At 31.8% G+C, this 18,104-nt stretch overlaps 1 protein-coding gene across 1 annotated transcript; it reads right to left on the bottom strand.

The window, feature by feature from the left end:
* Window positions 1–11,040: 11,040 nt before the first annotated feature.
* On the bottom strand, window positions 11,041–13,422 carry LOC149253725 (trimethyltridecatetraene synthase-like). Its single transcript, XM_089456906.1, has 2 exons — window positions 12,353–13,422; window positions 11,041–12,265 (listed from the first exon to the last, which is right to left on the bottom strand). Exons 1-2 carry the CDS (start codon window positions 13,301–13,303, stop codon window positions 11,621–11,623), a joined length of 1,596 nt encoding a protein of 531 aa, XP_089313032.1. The 5' UTR covers window positions 13,304–13,422; the 3' UTR covers window positions 11,041–11,620.
* Window positions 13,423–18,104: the final 4,682 nt, after the last annotated feature.

Below are 18,104 nucleotides of genomic sequence, written 5' to 3'. Positions count from 1 at the left end.
AAATCAGGTTACTTTTTTACTATCTCTAGAAAAAGGGTAACAATGTCAATTACCGTTTCAAAATTTACATTATTAAAAAAATTATGAAAAACATAACATAATTCACTCCAAAAAATTTAGACATATGATTTCAAAAATTAAACCTATTTCTAAATTTTGAGCTTCATCTTCAAACTGAATTAACATTGGTTCAATGGTTAGATGATTATTTTCAATGGTTAAATTAATAATTTATGATATCACTGGTAAAATTGTTCATTAAGCTTTCTGTAGACCAACTATTGCCCATGATCAAGCGTAAGCCTTCTTTACAGAGACGGTGTATTGAATTCCTCGAAGCAATTTGTGAGAAATGCTCCTCGTGTCTCTTTCTAATATGTTTTTTAAATGTTCATATCTATATTTTTATTTATTAAAATTTATATTTATATTTAATAAATATTTAAAATTAATTGTTGAATATAATTTTATCTCTTAAAATTTTTATTTTAATATATAATTGGAATTAGTTTATATTAATATTTTTATTTATCAAAATTTATAATTTTATCAATTACAATTTTAAGATTTAATTTTGATATATTTTTATTATTTCAAAATTAAAAATATATACTTTGATATATTATAAAAATTTACAGACATAAGTATATATAATTTTACTTTTAAGTATATATAACTTTACTTTTAATGATGTATTTAATTAAGGACTATTTTCTTAATTGTGTATTTTATTTTAAATCATATTATATTTAATGTTCACTTTTAGATTCAAATTATATTACATTTATTTTATTTATTTTTCATTTATATTTATATATATTAATTTAATTTTTTAATAATATATTTTATTTTAATTATATTATATTTAATATTTATTTTTAATTTTTAATTATGTTATATTTCAATTTATTTTATTTTTTTAATAATATATTTTATTTTAATTATATTATATTTAATATTTATTTTTAAATTTAAATTATGTTATATTTCAATTTATTTTTTATTCTAGCTTTTATTTTTAATTTAATTAATTAATTAATTATTATTATTATTATTATTATTATTATTATTTTAATGTTAATTTGAGTGGATCTAATGGTTAAGAGCAAGTGTTTTTTCGGAAGAGATCACAAGTTCAAAACCAGAGAAGTGTAGAGTATGTATGCCTTCTTAATATGAGTTGAAAAAGCTAGAAAAGCTATTAGCAAACCACTAAATCTACAACATATATAAACGTTTGGAAAATATAAAATCGTACTTGAGAAAATATATTAGTGTGCATGAAAAACTTGAAAGCTCTTAGTTAATAGTAAACTATAAACTACTATAAAATATTTAATGCCTTTCCAACGAAAAACTAGGAAATATGAACTAGATTTATATCAAAATGTCTATCCCTAACATACCATATAGGAGAATAAGTTGATCTTATCATAAAAAGTAAAAACATAACTATAATAGGGAATTATATAGAAAGATATGGTGATAAAACCTTTAGAAAGATATGGTGATAAAACCTTAAGAACTCGAGACAATAAACAAATTATGTTTAATTCATATGAATTCAAAAACATAGGTCACATTAGCCATATTTATTCATATTTATAATTACATTTTTATTAAAAATATTATGTTCTTAAAGTAAAGATCAAATATTCATTATATTTGTATAATTTGTTTTTATACTTTTAAGTGAACTCCGAAGGGCATGACCAACCATTGAAAGAGACCCTCCTTAGACTTGAAGGTGATCTTCCATACGTGTGTGGCTTCTATTGTAACTAGGTGGTAGGCAGATTTCAAATCAATCTTGTTGAAGTACTTAGCCCCCTTGAGTTGGTCAAAAAGGTCATCAATATGTGGGATTGGGTATTTATGCCTGACAGTGATTTTATTCAGTGTCTGATAATCAATATAGAATCTCTAACTCCCATCTTTCTTTTATAAAAGTATAGTTGGGCTCCCACAAGGTGATGAAATTGGTCGGATGTTCTCTTTTTATAGAAACTCCAGCATCTTCCTCTTGATTTCCTCGTTTCCTAGAAGAGAGCAGTGGTAGATTGGCCAATTAGTCAGAGGTTCTCTAGGAGTCAAATCGATCGAATGTTTGACCTGAAAATGTAAAGGTACCGTTGTGGGTGAAGAAAAGATGTCCTTGTACTCTTTCATGACCTTATCAACTTGCTTGTGTTGCGCAACCCTTTCTGGGGGCCATGGATGTGGCCATGATCTTCACCTTACTTTGAGAGTGAATCAGAAAGAAGAAAAATTTATCGGTATGGGAGATGATCTTACTACATTACATAACAGAGATCAAAGAAATGGCAGTGGGCGGGGCTATCTCTGGTATCTTGTATAGTTTTTTGCCCAAAGTAATAATAACAATATGAGGTCTGGACTGATTCATAGCGTAACACTTCCACAAGTATGGTTGCCCTAATAAAACATCACAAACTTAAAGAGGAGAAACATCACGCAATACCTCATCCATGAAAGGTTTGATGTTGTAGGGAAGGAGGCACTGTTGGCTGACATAGAGATCTTGCCCTTAGTGGAGCCAACCGATGGTGTATGGTTACGGGTGTGGTGTTGTCAGTTGGTCCAACTGCTTAATGACCTCTGGTGAGATGAGGTTCTTTTGACTCCCACTATAGATAATGAACTATAGTTCATAACCCTTAACCCTCATTTATGAGTGGAAGAGATGCTCACCCTCCTCTATATCTTCAGGCTCAATCTTCTTGACCTTGGTTTTGACAATAATGACACTGAGTTTTGCATCAATGATCTTGTTTCCCCTTCTCAGTTTTTGGCTCAAAGTCAGAACATGCATCTGACTCTAAATCTTTTAGCTCGGCCACCAATGGCTACTTTGCACGACACTCATTTGTGTTGTGAGTGGGGCTCTTGTGGAACTCACACCACCTTCCTATGTTTTCCTTCATCTTTCCATTGATCTTCTTTGCTTGTGGCTTCGATGGGTAGTCCTGGGATGTTCCTCCTTGGCTCTGTCCTTTGTTCTGCGGTTTGGAGGTGCCTTCGCTCTGATTCAGATTCAGAGATCCAAAGTCTCCTTCTGTTTAAATTTATGCTCGATCTTGACAACATATCGATATGTTGCGCTAAGCGAGGAGATGTCGAGGAACTCCATTTCTTCCTAGATGTATTTGTGTAGTGGTACTTGAGTACCAGATGTTGCTTAGAGTCCTTAATACCCAAATTTGTGCATAAGGTATGAAAAATATCCGTGAAATTTAGCACATCTTGGTCCCTTTCCTGCTGCAGTGTGGTCCATTTTATGTGCTTGTTTTCATAGCTCCCAACAAGATAGTATTGTTCCTTGAAAACATCTCGAAAAGATTCCCAAGAGAGTGTGGTTGAAAGTAATGAGGGTTCTTCCTTGTCCCTTTGTTTGTAGTAAGTTTCCCGCTAGTCTTTGACATGGGGGGTGCCCTTTAGGAGTGCAAAAGTAATATTTTCCCTATTAGAAAAATTATGGATTGAAAAAAATCCTTCTAGTAGATTTAACCATCTTTTGAGAGCACTTGTGTATATCCAGCCTTCAAATATTGGGATGTCAAAGTTAACTTGTACCTTAAAGGGGGCGGCGCCTTTGAAGTGACTAATGGATGAAATATTCTTTGCCCATTACTATCCGTCGAAGGATCTGGGAAAAATTATCTATCATCTCATTCCTTTTCCACTCGAGGGATTTTTTGAGTAACAATTTGAAAGGGACTCTTTCTCCTTCGTCTTTCGTTTATTTCTCCATGGGGGACCATTTGGGTTAGTGATGTCGATCTTGCAAGGGCTCAACCAGTTCAAGTCCCAACACCTTATATCTTGGCCTCATTGGGGACGTGCACAAAAAATAGAGAAAGAGCACGTTTTGATAGCACTGATCCATATTTATGAAAGAACGAAATTAAATACAAATTTAAATAAAACATGAAAATACATCGAAACAAAACTTCAATTGATAAATAATAAAATAATGAGAATTATTTATATGCAGAAAGGAAATAAACTAGCTTGACGATGATAGCTTCTCTCTAAGGAGAGATGTGACAACTACATGTCTTTGAAATTGTGTTACAATGAGGCTTACAGGCCCTTTTATCATGGAGAAACAATGAGAAACCATAAACATCCAAAAACCTAACCCTAGGAGATGAAGCATCTAAAGGTATGGCCCTCGATGGGGTTAGTTGGAATGTCACCTTCCTAGGGTCGTAACTTTGGAATAAGATCTCCATTTGGTGCCCATGATAACGCATTAGAAATTTCTATCAGAGGTCAACAACGTTGACTCGCATTTTCCCATTTCCCCAAAAAATGTTATTTAAGGCCTCAAAATGGATCTACGAGTTCATGACTGGAAAACTACCAAAAATAGAAAATTGCCGAAAAAATGTGTTGAAAAATAGGAAATTTATAGAGAACATTGTTGGGGATCCAAGTGGAATAGGTGGTTGGCCACCAATATCCACTTGGATTACAGTAGAAATTGAAAGGGGATTTAAATTGTTGAAAGACAAAATAACTGAACAACCTTTCTTGATTTTACCATATTTTCATAAACCTTTTCAAGTCACTTGTGATCCAATTAGAATGGCCATCGGCATTGTTCTAATAATCCTATCACTTATTTTAATGAAAAGCTGAATGAGGAAAAAGAGAGGTATTCCTCTTATGAAAAAGAGTTTTATGCCATAATTTAGGCTTTGGCAAAATGGAGACATTAACTGATACCAAGGGAATTTGTTTTACACGCAAACGACAATGACTTATAGTTTATAACTAGATAGGAGAAATTAAATTAGAGGCATGAAAAGTGGGTGGTGTTTGTGTATAAATATACCTTTATTCTTAAACATATCAATGGCAATGTTATTAAAGTTGAAAATTCCTTGAGCATAAGTTGTTTGGTTTTGCAGGAATTCCAGGTGAACACTTTGTGATTTTTGGCATCTCAAGGAAATGTACAAAACAAACCCATAATTTCGAGCGGCCTATGAAGTGTATGAGAACCCAATGATGGGAGATAGGAGTGCTTGGCTTTAGTATATGATCCATGAGGGATTGTTGCTTGAGAATAGTCATTTATGCATACTAAATTGTTCCATGAGAGATAATTTAATCAAGGAAAAACACAGTGGAGGGCTATCAGGATAGTTTTGGATTGACGAGAGCTTCTCTTTGTTACTCTTTGTATTATTGGCATAGTATTCAAGATGAAGTGAAGAAATTTGTGGAAAAGTGCAGGGTTTTCCAACATGCCAAAGGAAGAAGGTAGAACATAGGGTTGTGCCATCCTTTACCTATTTTGAGCAAGCCTTGGGATTCTATCAACATGGATTTTCTCCTGGGATTACCTTGGACCCAAAGAAGTAATGATTCTATATTTTTTTTTGTGGATAGATTCTAAAAAATGGCTCATTTCATATCATGCACAAAAACCACTGATGCAACAAAAATTGTAAATATTTTTTTCAAAAAAGTTGTAAGATTGCATGGGATGCCAAGAACCATTTTTTCTGGCTGAGATACCAGATTCATAGGCCATTTCTAGAGGAATTTATGGAAAAAACTAGGCACAAATATAAGCTACAATTCATCTTACCACCCACAAATAGATGGGAAAATAGAGGTGGTGAAGAGGACTTTTGTGAACATGCGAAGGTGTTTGACAAGTGAACACCCCAAGCAGTGGGACCAAGTGCTTGCCTAAGATGAATTTTCCTATAATGTCTCTCCCAACAAAAGGACCAAAAATAGTCCATTATAGAAAGTATTTGGGATGCGTTCAAGAGGATTTTACGAGTTGAGGAACCTGGGAAAGAAAGAAATCAAGAATGCTAAAGGTTAAACATTTGTAGAATGTATGTCGGAGCTGCAAGAAAAAGTTACACGGCAGCTGCAAGAAACCAACAACAATTACAAATAGAAAGCAAATGAAAGAAGGGTACAATTGGATTTTGAGGTGGGTGATTTGGTAATGGCTCATGTTAGAAAATAAAGGTTTCTTAGAGGGACCTACAATAAATTGAAACTTAAAAAAATTGGCCCATTTAGAATCCTACGGAAGTTTTCCTCCAATGCTTTTGAATTAGAGATTCGAGAGGATGTTGAGATTTCATCAATTTTCAATGTAGCAGATCTATATCCCTTTAAGGGGAGAATTAATGTACTTGCAAAAGATGAAAACCAAACTTACCAGTGGGAAGGCCAACTACAAAGAACAACTCAGAAGGAAATTGAAACAGTGTTGGAAAAGAAGATGACCAAGAAGATCATAGGGAAAGAATATTTTGAATACTTGGTCGCATGGAAAACTCATCCAATAGAAAATACATGCGAGGAAGCCCACTAACGCGGCCCGAAATCCGACGGGCCGACCCATCAATAGATAAGCACGATAAGACAAGAAGTTTCCTATCTCTTTTTGTGTCGTCCCTCTAGAAACTAGTTGTCATTGAGCGTGAACAGGGAGGAGGGAGCCGAGTCCAAGACCCAAGGTCCCACCTCTTGCTCACGAGGGGCTACATATTATAGCTTTGATAAATCGGAGTGGGTCTCGGCCATTTTTGTACTGTGAGGTAGTCCAAACCCCTAATTGCGAGGGTGCACATTGTGGTATTGTAGCCACAGTGTTGAGAATCATCAAACCATGACTGTTGGCATAGACGAAGTCTGGGAGGATGCCCAAACGGAAGGGTGAAGTGAACCGACTCACCACCAGAGAAGGGTTGCGACCAACGCTTGAGTTTATAGCCTAGAGCACCATTGTTGTCGTGGACACAGTCGAGAAGGGTCACTATTTAAGGGTGAGATGGGTTCATAAGTGGGGCACTCCATCAATAATGGTGGCATATCCACTTTAAATATCGCATGCCTTATAAATTCATACACCTTTTACTTTTAAAAAATCAAATATACTATGTGTAATGGTAAAAATATATATATTGAAATCTTATTAATTTTTTATATTAAATGAGATGTTAAAATAATAAAAATATATTTTTTTATACGAATAAAACATTTTAATAAATTTTAATAAAAATTTATATAATAAAACCTATATATAATATATCTATAAAATTTTACTTTGTTTTATGAAATAATGGTATTGATTAAGCAAAACGGTATGATATCAATATAATTATATTAATTAGTGTGATAGATATGTTTTTTGGGATAAGAGATTTAAAATTTTATTTTAATTATTAATAATTATTAAGTAAATGGCAAGGATTTAATTTCTACATAATATTTTAAAATTTTTTATTTTATTTTATTTTATTTTTTTATTTTTTTTTCGGTAATAACCACATCAAGAAACATTTGTCAACATTCTAGGAGGGCTAACCTATCTTCTAGTTAAATATTTAGCCATTAAGCTTAAGCCCCTTGTTGGCCTTACTAAGTCCTTTCTCAAAGACTCCTCGTTGTTTGTCAATGAGTTAAGGGACATGAAGTTTGACCATGGGGACAATCTTGTTAGTTTCGATGTAGTTTCCCTTTACAATAAAATCCCCATTAAGGAAGCCATTGGTCCTCAATCGCCTCATTGATCCCGACACTGCAAAATTAGTCGAGATTTGCCTTACTACTACCTTTTTCTGCTTCGAAGGGGAGTTCTATGAACAAACTTGTGGTGTGGCCATGGGCTCCGCCCTGTTCCCTATTGTAGATAATTTATTTATGGAAGACTTTGAATCCAACTCTTTGGCCTCATCTCGATTTAAGCCTAGGCTTTGCAAGAGATTTGTGGATGACACCTGCGCCATATGGCTGCACGGTCAAGAAAAGTTAGATCTCTTTTTCCAACATCTCAATAATCAGTCTCACTCCATAAATTTTACCGTGGAGCAGGAAGTTAATGGTTGCTTATCTTTCATTGATGTTCTCATTTCGAAGAAGGATGATGGCTCTTTCTCCCAACAGGTGTTTGAAAGAAAACTCATACTGAGCAGTATCTTTGTGCCAAGTGTCATCATTCCCTACTCAAAACCTAGGTGTTCTCAACATGTTAACTACTCATGCATTGAGAATTTCTTACGAAGACCATCTTTCTAAGGAGAAGACCCATCTCCTTAATGTTTTTGTTAATAATGGTCATAGTAGGCAACAGGGTCTCAAAGTTTCCCTCAAAGCTAACAAAGGTCCTAAGGTAAAGAAAGGCCCCAATGATCATATTTTTGGGGTGCATCTCCCTTTCATCCAAGGGACCACAGACAAGATTGCGAGAATCCCGAGGAAGCATAATGTTCCCTCAACCTTTAGACACCTAAGCACAATTCAAAGTTCCTTAAAATCTGTTAAAAACCTAGTGGACCCCAAGGATATGAAAGGTGTTTATTTTATCCCTTGTTCTTGTGGAACCTCATACATTGGTGAAACCGATCGACCTATAAATCAGAGGATTAAGGGACAAGTTGTTGACATCAAGCATGGGAGGTCTCGCTCTTTAGCTTTGGTTGAACATGCTGAGAAGACAAAGCATCATATATGCATTTAGGAGACTAAGGTTATTGCGAATATTTCTCATTTTCATCACCGTAAGTTTAAGAAAGTCATCGAAATTGAGAGGAGACCGAGTAACCTAAACAGGGATGATCAATGGAAAATTAGCCACTGTTGGACCCCTACTCTTTCTTCTTAGCATTTTTCTTCTTAATCTAGTGGTTGAGTCATTTTCCTTTTTTATATCATTGATTTTGATTTATTATGAGTTCTCCCCTTTCGGTTGATTGGTTCCTCTTTATTTCTTTTTATCAGTTTATTTTATTCTTTTAGTTAGCTTTCCTATTTATATTATATATGTATACATATTATATTTTTTTGTTATAGATATTGATTTATTTTTATTTTTATTCTTTGATTTTAGTATTTTATTATTTATTTTTATAAAATAATATTTCTCATTATTTTATTTATGCATCCTAGAACTCATTTTATGGAGTGGGTATATATATATATATATACAAGAGTATATGTAAGTCAGGAGTATTTCTATATATATATATGAGAGGAAATAAAAGTATATGTAGTGAAGTCATGAGTATTTCTAAATTTATGAGATATATATATATATATATATATATATATATATATATAAATGATTAAAGAAAATGATTTTTTAAGTCTAGTCAAAAGAAATTTCATATTTATGTGAAAATATAATATTAATATTTATTTATATATATTTGACTTAATTATTTAAATTAATCTTTTTTTTTTTTTGAAAGTAGTTGTAACGATTTGTCTTTCTATTTAACTTGTTGCCATGATCTCATTCTTCATCTTGTCTTGAGGATGAACCACACCAAATATTTTTTTTATGTGATTATTGCCAAAAAAAAATAATCTTAGAAACTAGATATGGATCATAGAAGCCTAAACTTTATTATTCTAAAATTCTAAAATATTCTTAATACTATTGATAAACTAAAAGTTGAGAATTATTTCTAAAGCTTATAAGTTATTTTTCTCCTATGTGATTATTGCCCATTTTTTTTTCTTAGATATGGATCATAGAAGCCTAAACTTTATTATTCTAAATATTAGTAATACTTTTGACAAATTAAAGGTTGAGATTTATTTTTAAAGCAGTTATAAGTTATTTTCCTCCATTAATTATATCGATTAATTAAAAAAATATAGTATGAACAAGTGTTATATGAAATGAGTTATGGTTTTTTTGGGTATGTACTATTGATAAACCATATTGGTTTATGATATTGTAACAAAACCTATTTACATAATAAGAATCTCCTTGATAAAGTAAGACTTGAATTTTCGTGGTTAAAAATCTTGTTACATGTTTAAAATAGATATATGTTGAACTTATATATTATTTTTTTATAATTGAAAAAATAATAATAATTTAAAATAAAATTATAATTTTGTTAATTTTATTAACTTGAGATATATCGTAAAATAAGTATTTTAATGATAATTATGGATTGATTCTTATTTGTATTTAATAATATTTAATTTATATAGTTATCTTTTTTTTTTCTAAGTAAAGACTATTCTATTATATAAAAAAGGGAAAAAAAATATTTACAGAAAGGCATGAACCTCTGAGGGGGCTGTAGCCTGCCCTCTACCAAAAAGTCTGCTGCATACAGCTTTGATATGTCTGATTACATTCATAAAGACCCAAGGTGCAAAAACCATTAACACCAAAATGGATCTATCCTACTTTTCCCACCATCCTAATATTCTGAATCTATTACAAAAAACTAGAAAAGCAGATTTATAAGCTGGAAGATAATAGTGTACCATACTGAAAATTCTAGAGGAAAAACCACTGTGAACAAGTTCAAAATCAAAAGCCTCCATTCTGAGAATTCGTGCTGTGACGGAAAGGCTCATGCCTGAGATGGCATATCATCATCTGCATCATTGTCTCGGCCAGGAGAGCGGACCCATTCGACCATCATGTTATCCTCGCAATCCCTTTCTGTGCATCCCAGAGGAGGCACCATGTGCAACAGATTGCCTGAGGAAGACGCTGGAGCACAAGGAATGATATTTAATAATATTTAATTTATATAGTTATATTACTTAAATTAAAATTATAAATAAATATTAAAATGAATCTTTTATATATTTGAAATAATCTTTTAATCTTATTAAAAATTATAAATGTAAAATTTTAAAATATGAAAAAATAATAATAATTATTTTATTATTTAAAAAGTAACATAAAATTTATTTTAAAAAATATATTAACCCATAATAACCCAACTATAAATAAATATTAAAATGAGTCTTTTATATATTTGAAATAATCTTTTAATCTTATTAAAAATTATAAATGTAAAATTTTAAAATATGAAAAAATAATAATAATTATTTTATTATTTAAAAAGTAACATAAAATTTATTTTAAAAAATATATTAACCCATAATAACCCAACTTTAAATTTTAAAATGGGGAAATTTAGGCAACCATTTAGGATCATGAGAGTATGGTCCAATAATTAAATGGGAAAGTTTAATCTCCACAAATTTTATCATCCCATCCCAAATAAAATTTCCGCCCGTTCAAATACTTTTGATTTTTTGAACTTTTTCCACAGCAATTATTACCACAGATCCTTAACTATTCATTCATTACATCAAATGATGATATTTGGAATCTTTTTACTTTTCTACAACAATCTCCACTATACGGCACTATTACATCTTCCTACCCCACACACTAGCGCCAGTGGTAGAAAAATAGTCAGAAAAAGTAAACTGAAGATTTCGATAGGTTCGGATTGGGATAGCATTATCGAACTTTGGATAACATTGGATTGGGTACACTCGGCCATGGTACACTGCTATAATGGGAACTGATAGTAGATTAACTGTTATAGCAACTGATACAATATGCAGATCTACTTCTCCATAAACAGAGGCCCATTTTATTTGAAGATACCCAATCCTATGTTATCCCAAGTTTGATAATGTAATAACCAGCTTCAGTGATAATGTACACAATCCAATCCGAACCTATCGAAATCTTCAGTTTACTTTTTCTGACTATTCTTCTAGGCATATGCAGATCTATTTCTCCATAAACAGAGGCCCATTTTATTTGAAGATGCACAGAGAGCACTCTTTATGTGTGGGAAGAATTGAAGTTATAGAGATGAGAAGGCAGGCGAGGTCGGGCCATGGCAACGAGAGGGATTGTTTTAGGAGTAGACAACCCAAAGGTCTCGCCCATGTCCAAGTCCTCAGGGTTCTGTCCATCAGGCTGGCACCAGTGGAATCCATGGATGAGATTGGCCAAACCCAAATGAACTACTTTGATGCCAAGACTATATCCCGGGCACATCCTCCTCCCCGACCCAAATGGCAGGAGCTCGTAATCTCTGCCCTTCACGTCCACTGTGCTCCCTTTGAATCTCTCTGGCATGAACTCATCAGGGTTCTCCCATAACTTGCCGTCCCGGCCGATAGTCCAAACGTTGACGAACAACCTCGTGTTCGCAGGAATGTCGTACCCTTCGATTCTGCAGGCTTGAGTGGAGAGACGAGGGACGAGCATGGGAGCCACAGGATGAAGCCTCATCGTCTCCTTCACTACCCACTGTAGATACTCTAGCCCACCAATGTCCTTCTCTTCCACCCACCGTTCTCTGCCCACCACTCTGTCCAGTTCTTCCGCTGCTCTTTCCAATGTCTCCGGCTTTTTCAAGAGCTCCGACAGTCCCCACTCCACCAGCGTCGCGGAGCTTTCGGTGCCACCCGCTATGATGTCCTGCAAACATTATATAGTTGCTCAAACAGATCAGAGAATAATAAAAACACACGCCAAGAAAAAGGATAATAGTTTGTAAATGCTTGCCTGAGTGAATGCTTTGACTCTGACTCGACTCAACTTCAGCTGCGGATCGTCGGCCTGCTGGAGTAGAACGTCCACCATGTCTTTGGCAACATAATTCTCCACGCTCTTCCTCCGCTTGTCGTGCTCTTCCAACACTTCCTCCAGGAAAACATCCAACCGCTTGCTCAGCTTCTTCATACGCCTCACGTAACCCTGGAGATCCAGCCAGGCAAGCCACGGTATAAAGTCTCCAATATTAAAAACCCCGTTCAGCACAAACAGCTCCTCCCACATCTCCCTAAACTCCGCCGGCTTTATCTTGTTCCCCGCCTTCTCGTCCAAGTACCTTCGTCCCAAAACCATCCGAGAAATTATGTTATTGCTCACATTAGTCGTCTCTTCCCTGATTTCTACAGGGAGGCCCTGCCGGCTGGTTTCGAACACGGAACTTAGCATCCGGGCGACCTCTTCTACTCTGATGTACTCGAAAGATTCGAGGCGTTTGGCACTGAAGAGCTCCATGAGGCAGATTTTCCTGGCGAGGCGCCAGTGCTCTCCGTAGGGAGACCAGGTGATGTCGGAGTAGTTGTAGACAGTGTATTTCCCTGCCGCCACACGGGGTCGGGACGAGAATGTGAGATCGTGGGTCTTGAGAAACTCTCGGGCCATCTCAGCGGATGAGCCGACCACGCATGGCATGGATCCGAGTCTCATATACATGAGGGGACCATATGTTTTGGAGAGTCGATCCAGCGACCTGTGGGGTAATTTCCCCATGAGATTCAGGTTCCCGATTATGGGCCAAGCACGGGGACCGGGCGGCAATTTCACAGAAGGATGAAGTCGCCTGCAGATCAGATAAGCCGATATGATGGTCACCACAAGGTAGCCGATCATTCGCAGATCTGCAATGGCAAAGGGCAGCTGTAAATCCATTGAGATAAACGGCAGATCTGCAACTTGTAAATCCATTGAGATAAAGAAAATTTTCAGTTCTCAAGGCTATTGCAGGAGCTGTGGTACTGTGTTTCATACCAGTGGCCTTATATAGGCGAGAGCTGAACTGATCCTCCCAACGAAATCGGAGGGAAGCTTAGAAGGAGCACCACCATTGAGATTACGCCGAAGTTTTCGGTGGTCTGAGCGGTCAATATCAAACGCGTTAGTCGTGTGGTCGCTTTCGACGGAGACTTCAATTTTCGAGCTCTTGTTATGAAGGGGCCGTTTTCTTCGCACTTCGTATCACACAATCATCCCGTTTTACTACATTTAATTCATTTGAATTTTATTTTATTGATAATCTTAAGTTATTAGCATGGTGTTGATAAATGTGTTTTCGGACATAAACTCAGAATTTTAAGTATCGGAGTACTTTTCCTTTTTTAAAAATAGCCGAATATTTAAAAAAGATTATCGATGCAGTGTACATTTAAAAAAATATCATATATGGTAAACTGAATTTGTAAATAGACAAATCAAATAATTATTATTCTTATTTTATTTAAATTTTATTAAATTTATTAAATTAAAAAAATATATATATTTCAATTATTATTTTTGATAAAAAATGAGTAAATTTGAAAATATTAATTAAAAATGTCATTTTTATTTATTTATTAACCTATTTTATTTATAAGTATCTAAAATGTTTGTAATTAAATAAAAATAAACTTTTATAAATAAATATTTCATTAATTTTTTGATAACATTATAAAGGTTTTTGTTGCTGTGGTGGTTAATTTAATAATTTAAGTAAATATGTGTTTTTGTTGTTGTTGTGGTTAATTTAATAATTTAAGTAAATATGTGTTGGATTAATTATTATTTTAATATTTTTAATTTATAAATATATATATTAATGAAATGGTATTATTGTTATAGGTTTTTTTTTCCAATGTTTATGTTTTAGTTTTATTATGGATATATTTTTAATAATTTTTAATATTTAAAAAAAATGTTAGAATTACAAATTTTAACAGTCTAAATATCATTAAAAATTATCAAAACCCTAAATATATTTATATATTTAAAAATTATTTTGAATAATAAAAAAATCATAATTTTATATTAAAAAAAATTATATCACCAAATTTAAAAAAATACAATATAGAAAAATAAATTAAAAACTAAGATTAAATTTAAAATGAAATCACTCGTAATTATAACACGAAATTAAAAAAAATACAATATAGAAAAATAAATTAAACTAAGATTAAATTTAAAATGAAATCACTCGTTTTATTATAATAACATTGAAAACAATTATGTTAACATTCACTAAGATAACATTAATAACATTGAAAACAATTATGTTAACATTCACTAAGATAACATTAATTTATAAAATGAAAAAACTTTTTCAATTTACAAACTCTTTGGATTCTATTTTATTATTTCATATAAGTTTATATTTTAATTAATAATACTATTAATTAAATTAATGTTTTATTATAGTTGTTACGATGGTTACTATCATTTATTAACACACATTTTGATTTATCTTACTTTAATAAATTTCAGTTATGGTTACTTGTTAATATTAAATATGATATACATCATTTTAAAAATAATAATAATAAATTTATTTATTTATTTAAAAAATTTAATTATATATTCCAATTATCAATTAAAAGTTTATTGAAATAATAGACAAGAGCTTAAATGATTCTCCCAAAGAATTCGGAGGGAACCTTGGAAGGACCAACACCATTGACATGTACGCTGAACTTTCTGGGTGGTCTCGCCTGTCAAGATCAAACGCGTTAAAATGACTGACCGAATCGTGTGGTCGCTTTGGACGCGAAATGCAATTTCCGAGCTCTTGCCGCGAAGGGGCAGTTTGTCACGCACCTGTTGACCGCGTGGCTCTACCGGCTCACACAATTATCTCGTTTTATTACAATTTTGTTTTCCTGATAATTAATTGTTCAATGGGCATAGTGTTAAAAAATTGTCCATTCAGATTAAGTAGGTTGGATAGCTTCTGCAGATCACGTTCCACGTTGTTTTTTTAATGAATTGTGATCAGATTTTGTGTTTACACATACATGACAGAATCCTTATATATTACCGACTCAAATAATATAGTACTTTTTCATATAATAGTCCAAACAAAAAAAACCACTATTGTTATTATCAATACTGTATAAGGCTGAATAAATTATTATAATATAGTTATATAAGGTTGAATAAATTATTATAATTTAAATTTATCATAATTTAGTTGTCAAATTTATATTGGGGATAATAATTATTAGTTATGTGAATGCAGGTTGATTCATCAATATTATTCAAAGAAAATTATACTATTTAGAATTATTGATTCATGGTTGTAAAGAAATAGGTTTTACCCTTACAAAATCATGGTTTTGCACGTTTACCCTGTTTCCTTACTTCTTAAACCTTTAACATGTTTTCCTTACATCTTTAAAAAATGAATTCTTAAGGCATAGTCCAAATTATATATTTATAAATATATAGCAAATTTTAAATAATATAATATAATAAATTAAGTTAGTAAATAGACACCTTCAATGCTTTGGAATTGTTTTTAATCAAACTAATTTCTTTTAATGAAATTTAGATGAGTACCTCTTTTAAGTTAAGTTTTTAAAATTAATATTTTAATTATTATTTTAGAATATTTTTATTAATTCCTTTTTTATTAAATTTATTTATTATAAATATTTAAAATAAATTTAATTAAATAAAAATAAATTTCTATAATTAAATGTTTAATTTTGTTGTTGTTGTTGTTGTTGTTGTTGTTGTTGTTGTTGTTGTTGTTGTTGTTGTTGTTGTTGTTGTTGTTGTTGTTGTTGTTTTGTGAGACCTGTGGTTTGTACTTTTCGAATCATTGACCGGAGAATCCACAGTATGAGTATTTTTGTACCAACGTTTCAAATCCCAAATGGGATCCATCATCAGGGTTTGAGAATGATGATAAAAGAAGAGCAGAATGGATAGAATAAATACTTAAGAGGACAAAATTTTTAAGGAACAGCACATGGTCGGCTTGAATCTGAAATTATTTTAATTTTATTCTTATTTTTAATTTATTTTTATTTTTAATAAATTACCTTTATTTTATTGAAATTTTTATAATTTTTTTTAATTTTAATAATTAGGTTTATAACCTATAGATTAAAAAGGAAAATGAACGGATACTAAAATTTTTCGATAATAGATTGAACTAGAATATATTAATTTATATATAAATTAATTTAATATATTAAATTAATTCATATTAATAATTATAAATAATAAATATTTATAATTTATCAATATAATAATTAATATATTTATCAATATAATAATTAATATATTAATTAATAGTTATATAGAAATTATTATATTAAAGTATTAAAAAAGTTAATTATTAGGTTAAAGGAGCTATTTTAATAAAATGAAGGGATAATAAATTAATTATTATAGAAAAACTAGGGAATATATCAATTTCTACTAGGGAATAAATCAATACAAGGGAATATATCATCAGGTTAAAGGAGCTATTTTAATAAAATGAAGGGATCATAAATTAATTATTAAAGAAATACTAGGGAATATATCAATTTCTATATATAAATTAAATTAATTCCTATTTCAAATAATGAAGATAGTCTTATTATCATTATAATTTGTTTAATTCTTTTAAGTTTTGGAATATAACTTTGAGTTATATAGTTTAGGCAATATAAATATTTTATAGATTTTTGAAGGGGTTGAATTCATTTACAACTTTTAAAATATGAACCAATTGGACAATGACAAATTAGTTATATATATATCTATATATATAGATATATATATTAGAGAATATATTAGTCAAAACTCAACTAATAGGTAATAAAAAGAAAATTTATTGCTAGAGTCTTGCCTCATCTACTAATAATGGAAAATTACTATTTTGCCAAAAAAAAATGTATTTACCAAATTCCTACCACAAAAGCCACATTATAAAAGAGGTAAACAACATGGCCCTCACTTATTTAAACTTGAGTAATTTCAATAAATACACATTGCATTAACTAATTTTTAACATTTTAATTAGCACAATCTAACAAGTAGACAAAATTACCATTAGACACTTCAACTTTGTAAATTAAATAACTTAAATTTATGGTTCTTACCAGTCTCTACTAGATCTTAGTAAAATTCACCAAAACAAAATTATAAAAAAAACCTACTTTATCTACCAATTAAGTTGAACTATTTTAATTTAAATATTATATAATATAATATTCTCTTTTTATATATATGATGATCATGATGGTTATTAACGTCCACTAAGACCAATGTGGTCTATCATACCTCAAGAAAAGAGAATCTAACTGTCATTCTTCAAAGTCTTGTTTATGTGATCAAAGAGCAAGGAAATAAGCATTCCAATATCGCTATAGTTCGACTGGCCTAATAAGTCATGAAGATTGGAGGTGTGACTGATGATAGGGAATTGAGAGCGGATGTCGGCAAGAGTCCGGCAGTCTAAAAGGAAGTGCTTTTCATCTTCCACTTTCTTAGTATCACAAATCTGAGAAATTCTATTGTCCCAGGGAGTCTTAGGGGTAGACCACTGCTAGATCTCATTGTGAAGCTTGTGAGAGTTAGTTCTAATCTTAGCGATGTTCATTTTATTCTTAGTGCTAGTCAACATAAAGAGATAATTTTGGTTATCTAGGGTGGGGTTGATTACCTCCTTATAGTACATTAGCTTCCTTTTACCTTCCAACTCCTTAGCATCCCACATCTTGTCCTTAAAAATGGAGGTAATAGT

Source organism: Pinus tabuliformis, chromosome 7, assembly GCF_031772625.1.
Source record: "Pinus tabuliformis cultivar Carrire ecotype Pingquan chromosome 7, CPIR1, whole genome shotgun sequence".
NCBI lineage: Eukaryota > Viridiplantae > Streptophyta > Pinopsida > Pinales > Pinaceae > Pinus > Pinus tabuliformis.
The sequence above is the reverse complement of the archived record's forward strand: the minus strand, read 5'-3'. Positions and strand labels throughout refer to the sequence as shown.

Excerpts from the sequence above, each read along its gene's own strand:
- LOC149253725 (XM_089456906.1), bottom strand. The coding sequence starts at position 13,303 with ATGGATTTACAAGTTGCAGATCTGCCGTTTATCTCAATGGATTTACAG. Across the intron at positions 12,266-12,352 it reads GAGTCAAAGCATTCACTCAG|GACATCATAGCGGGTGGCAC; the intron begins GCAAGCATTTAC and ends TAATGTTTGCAG.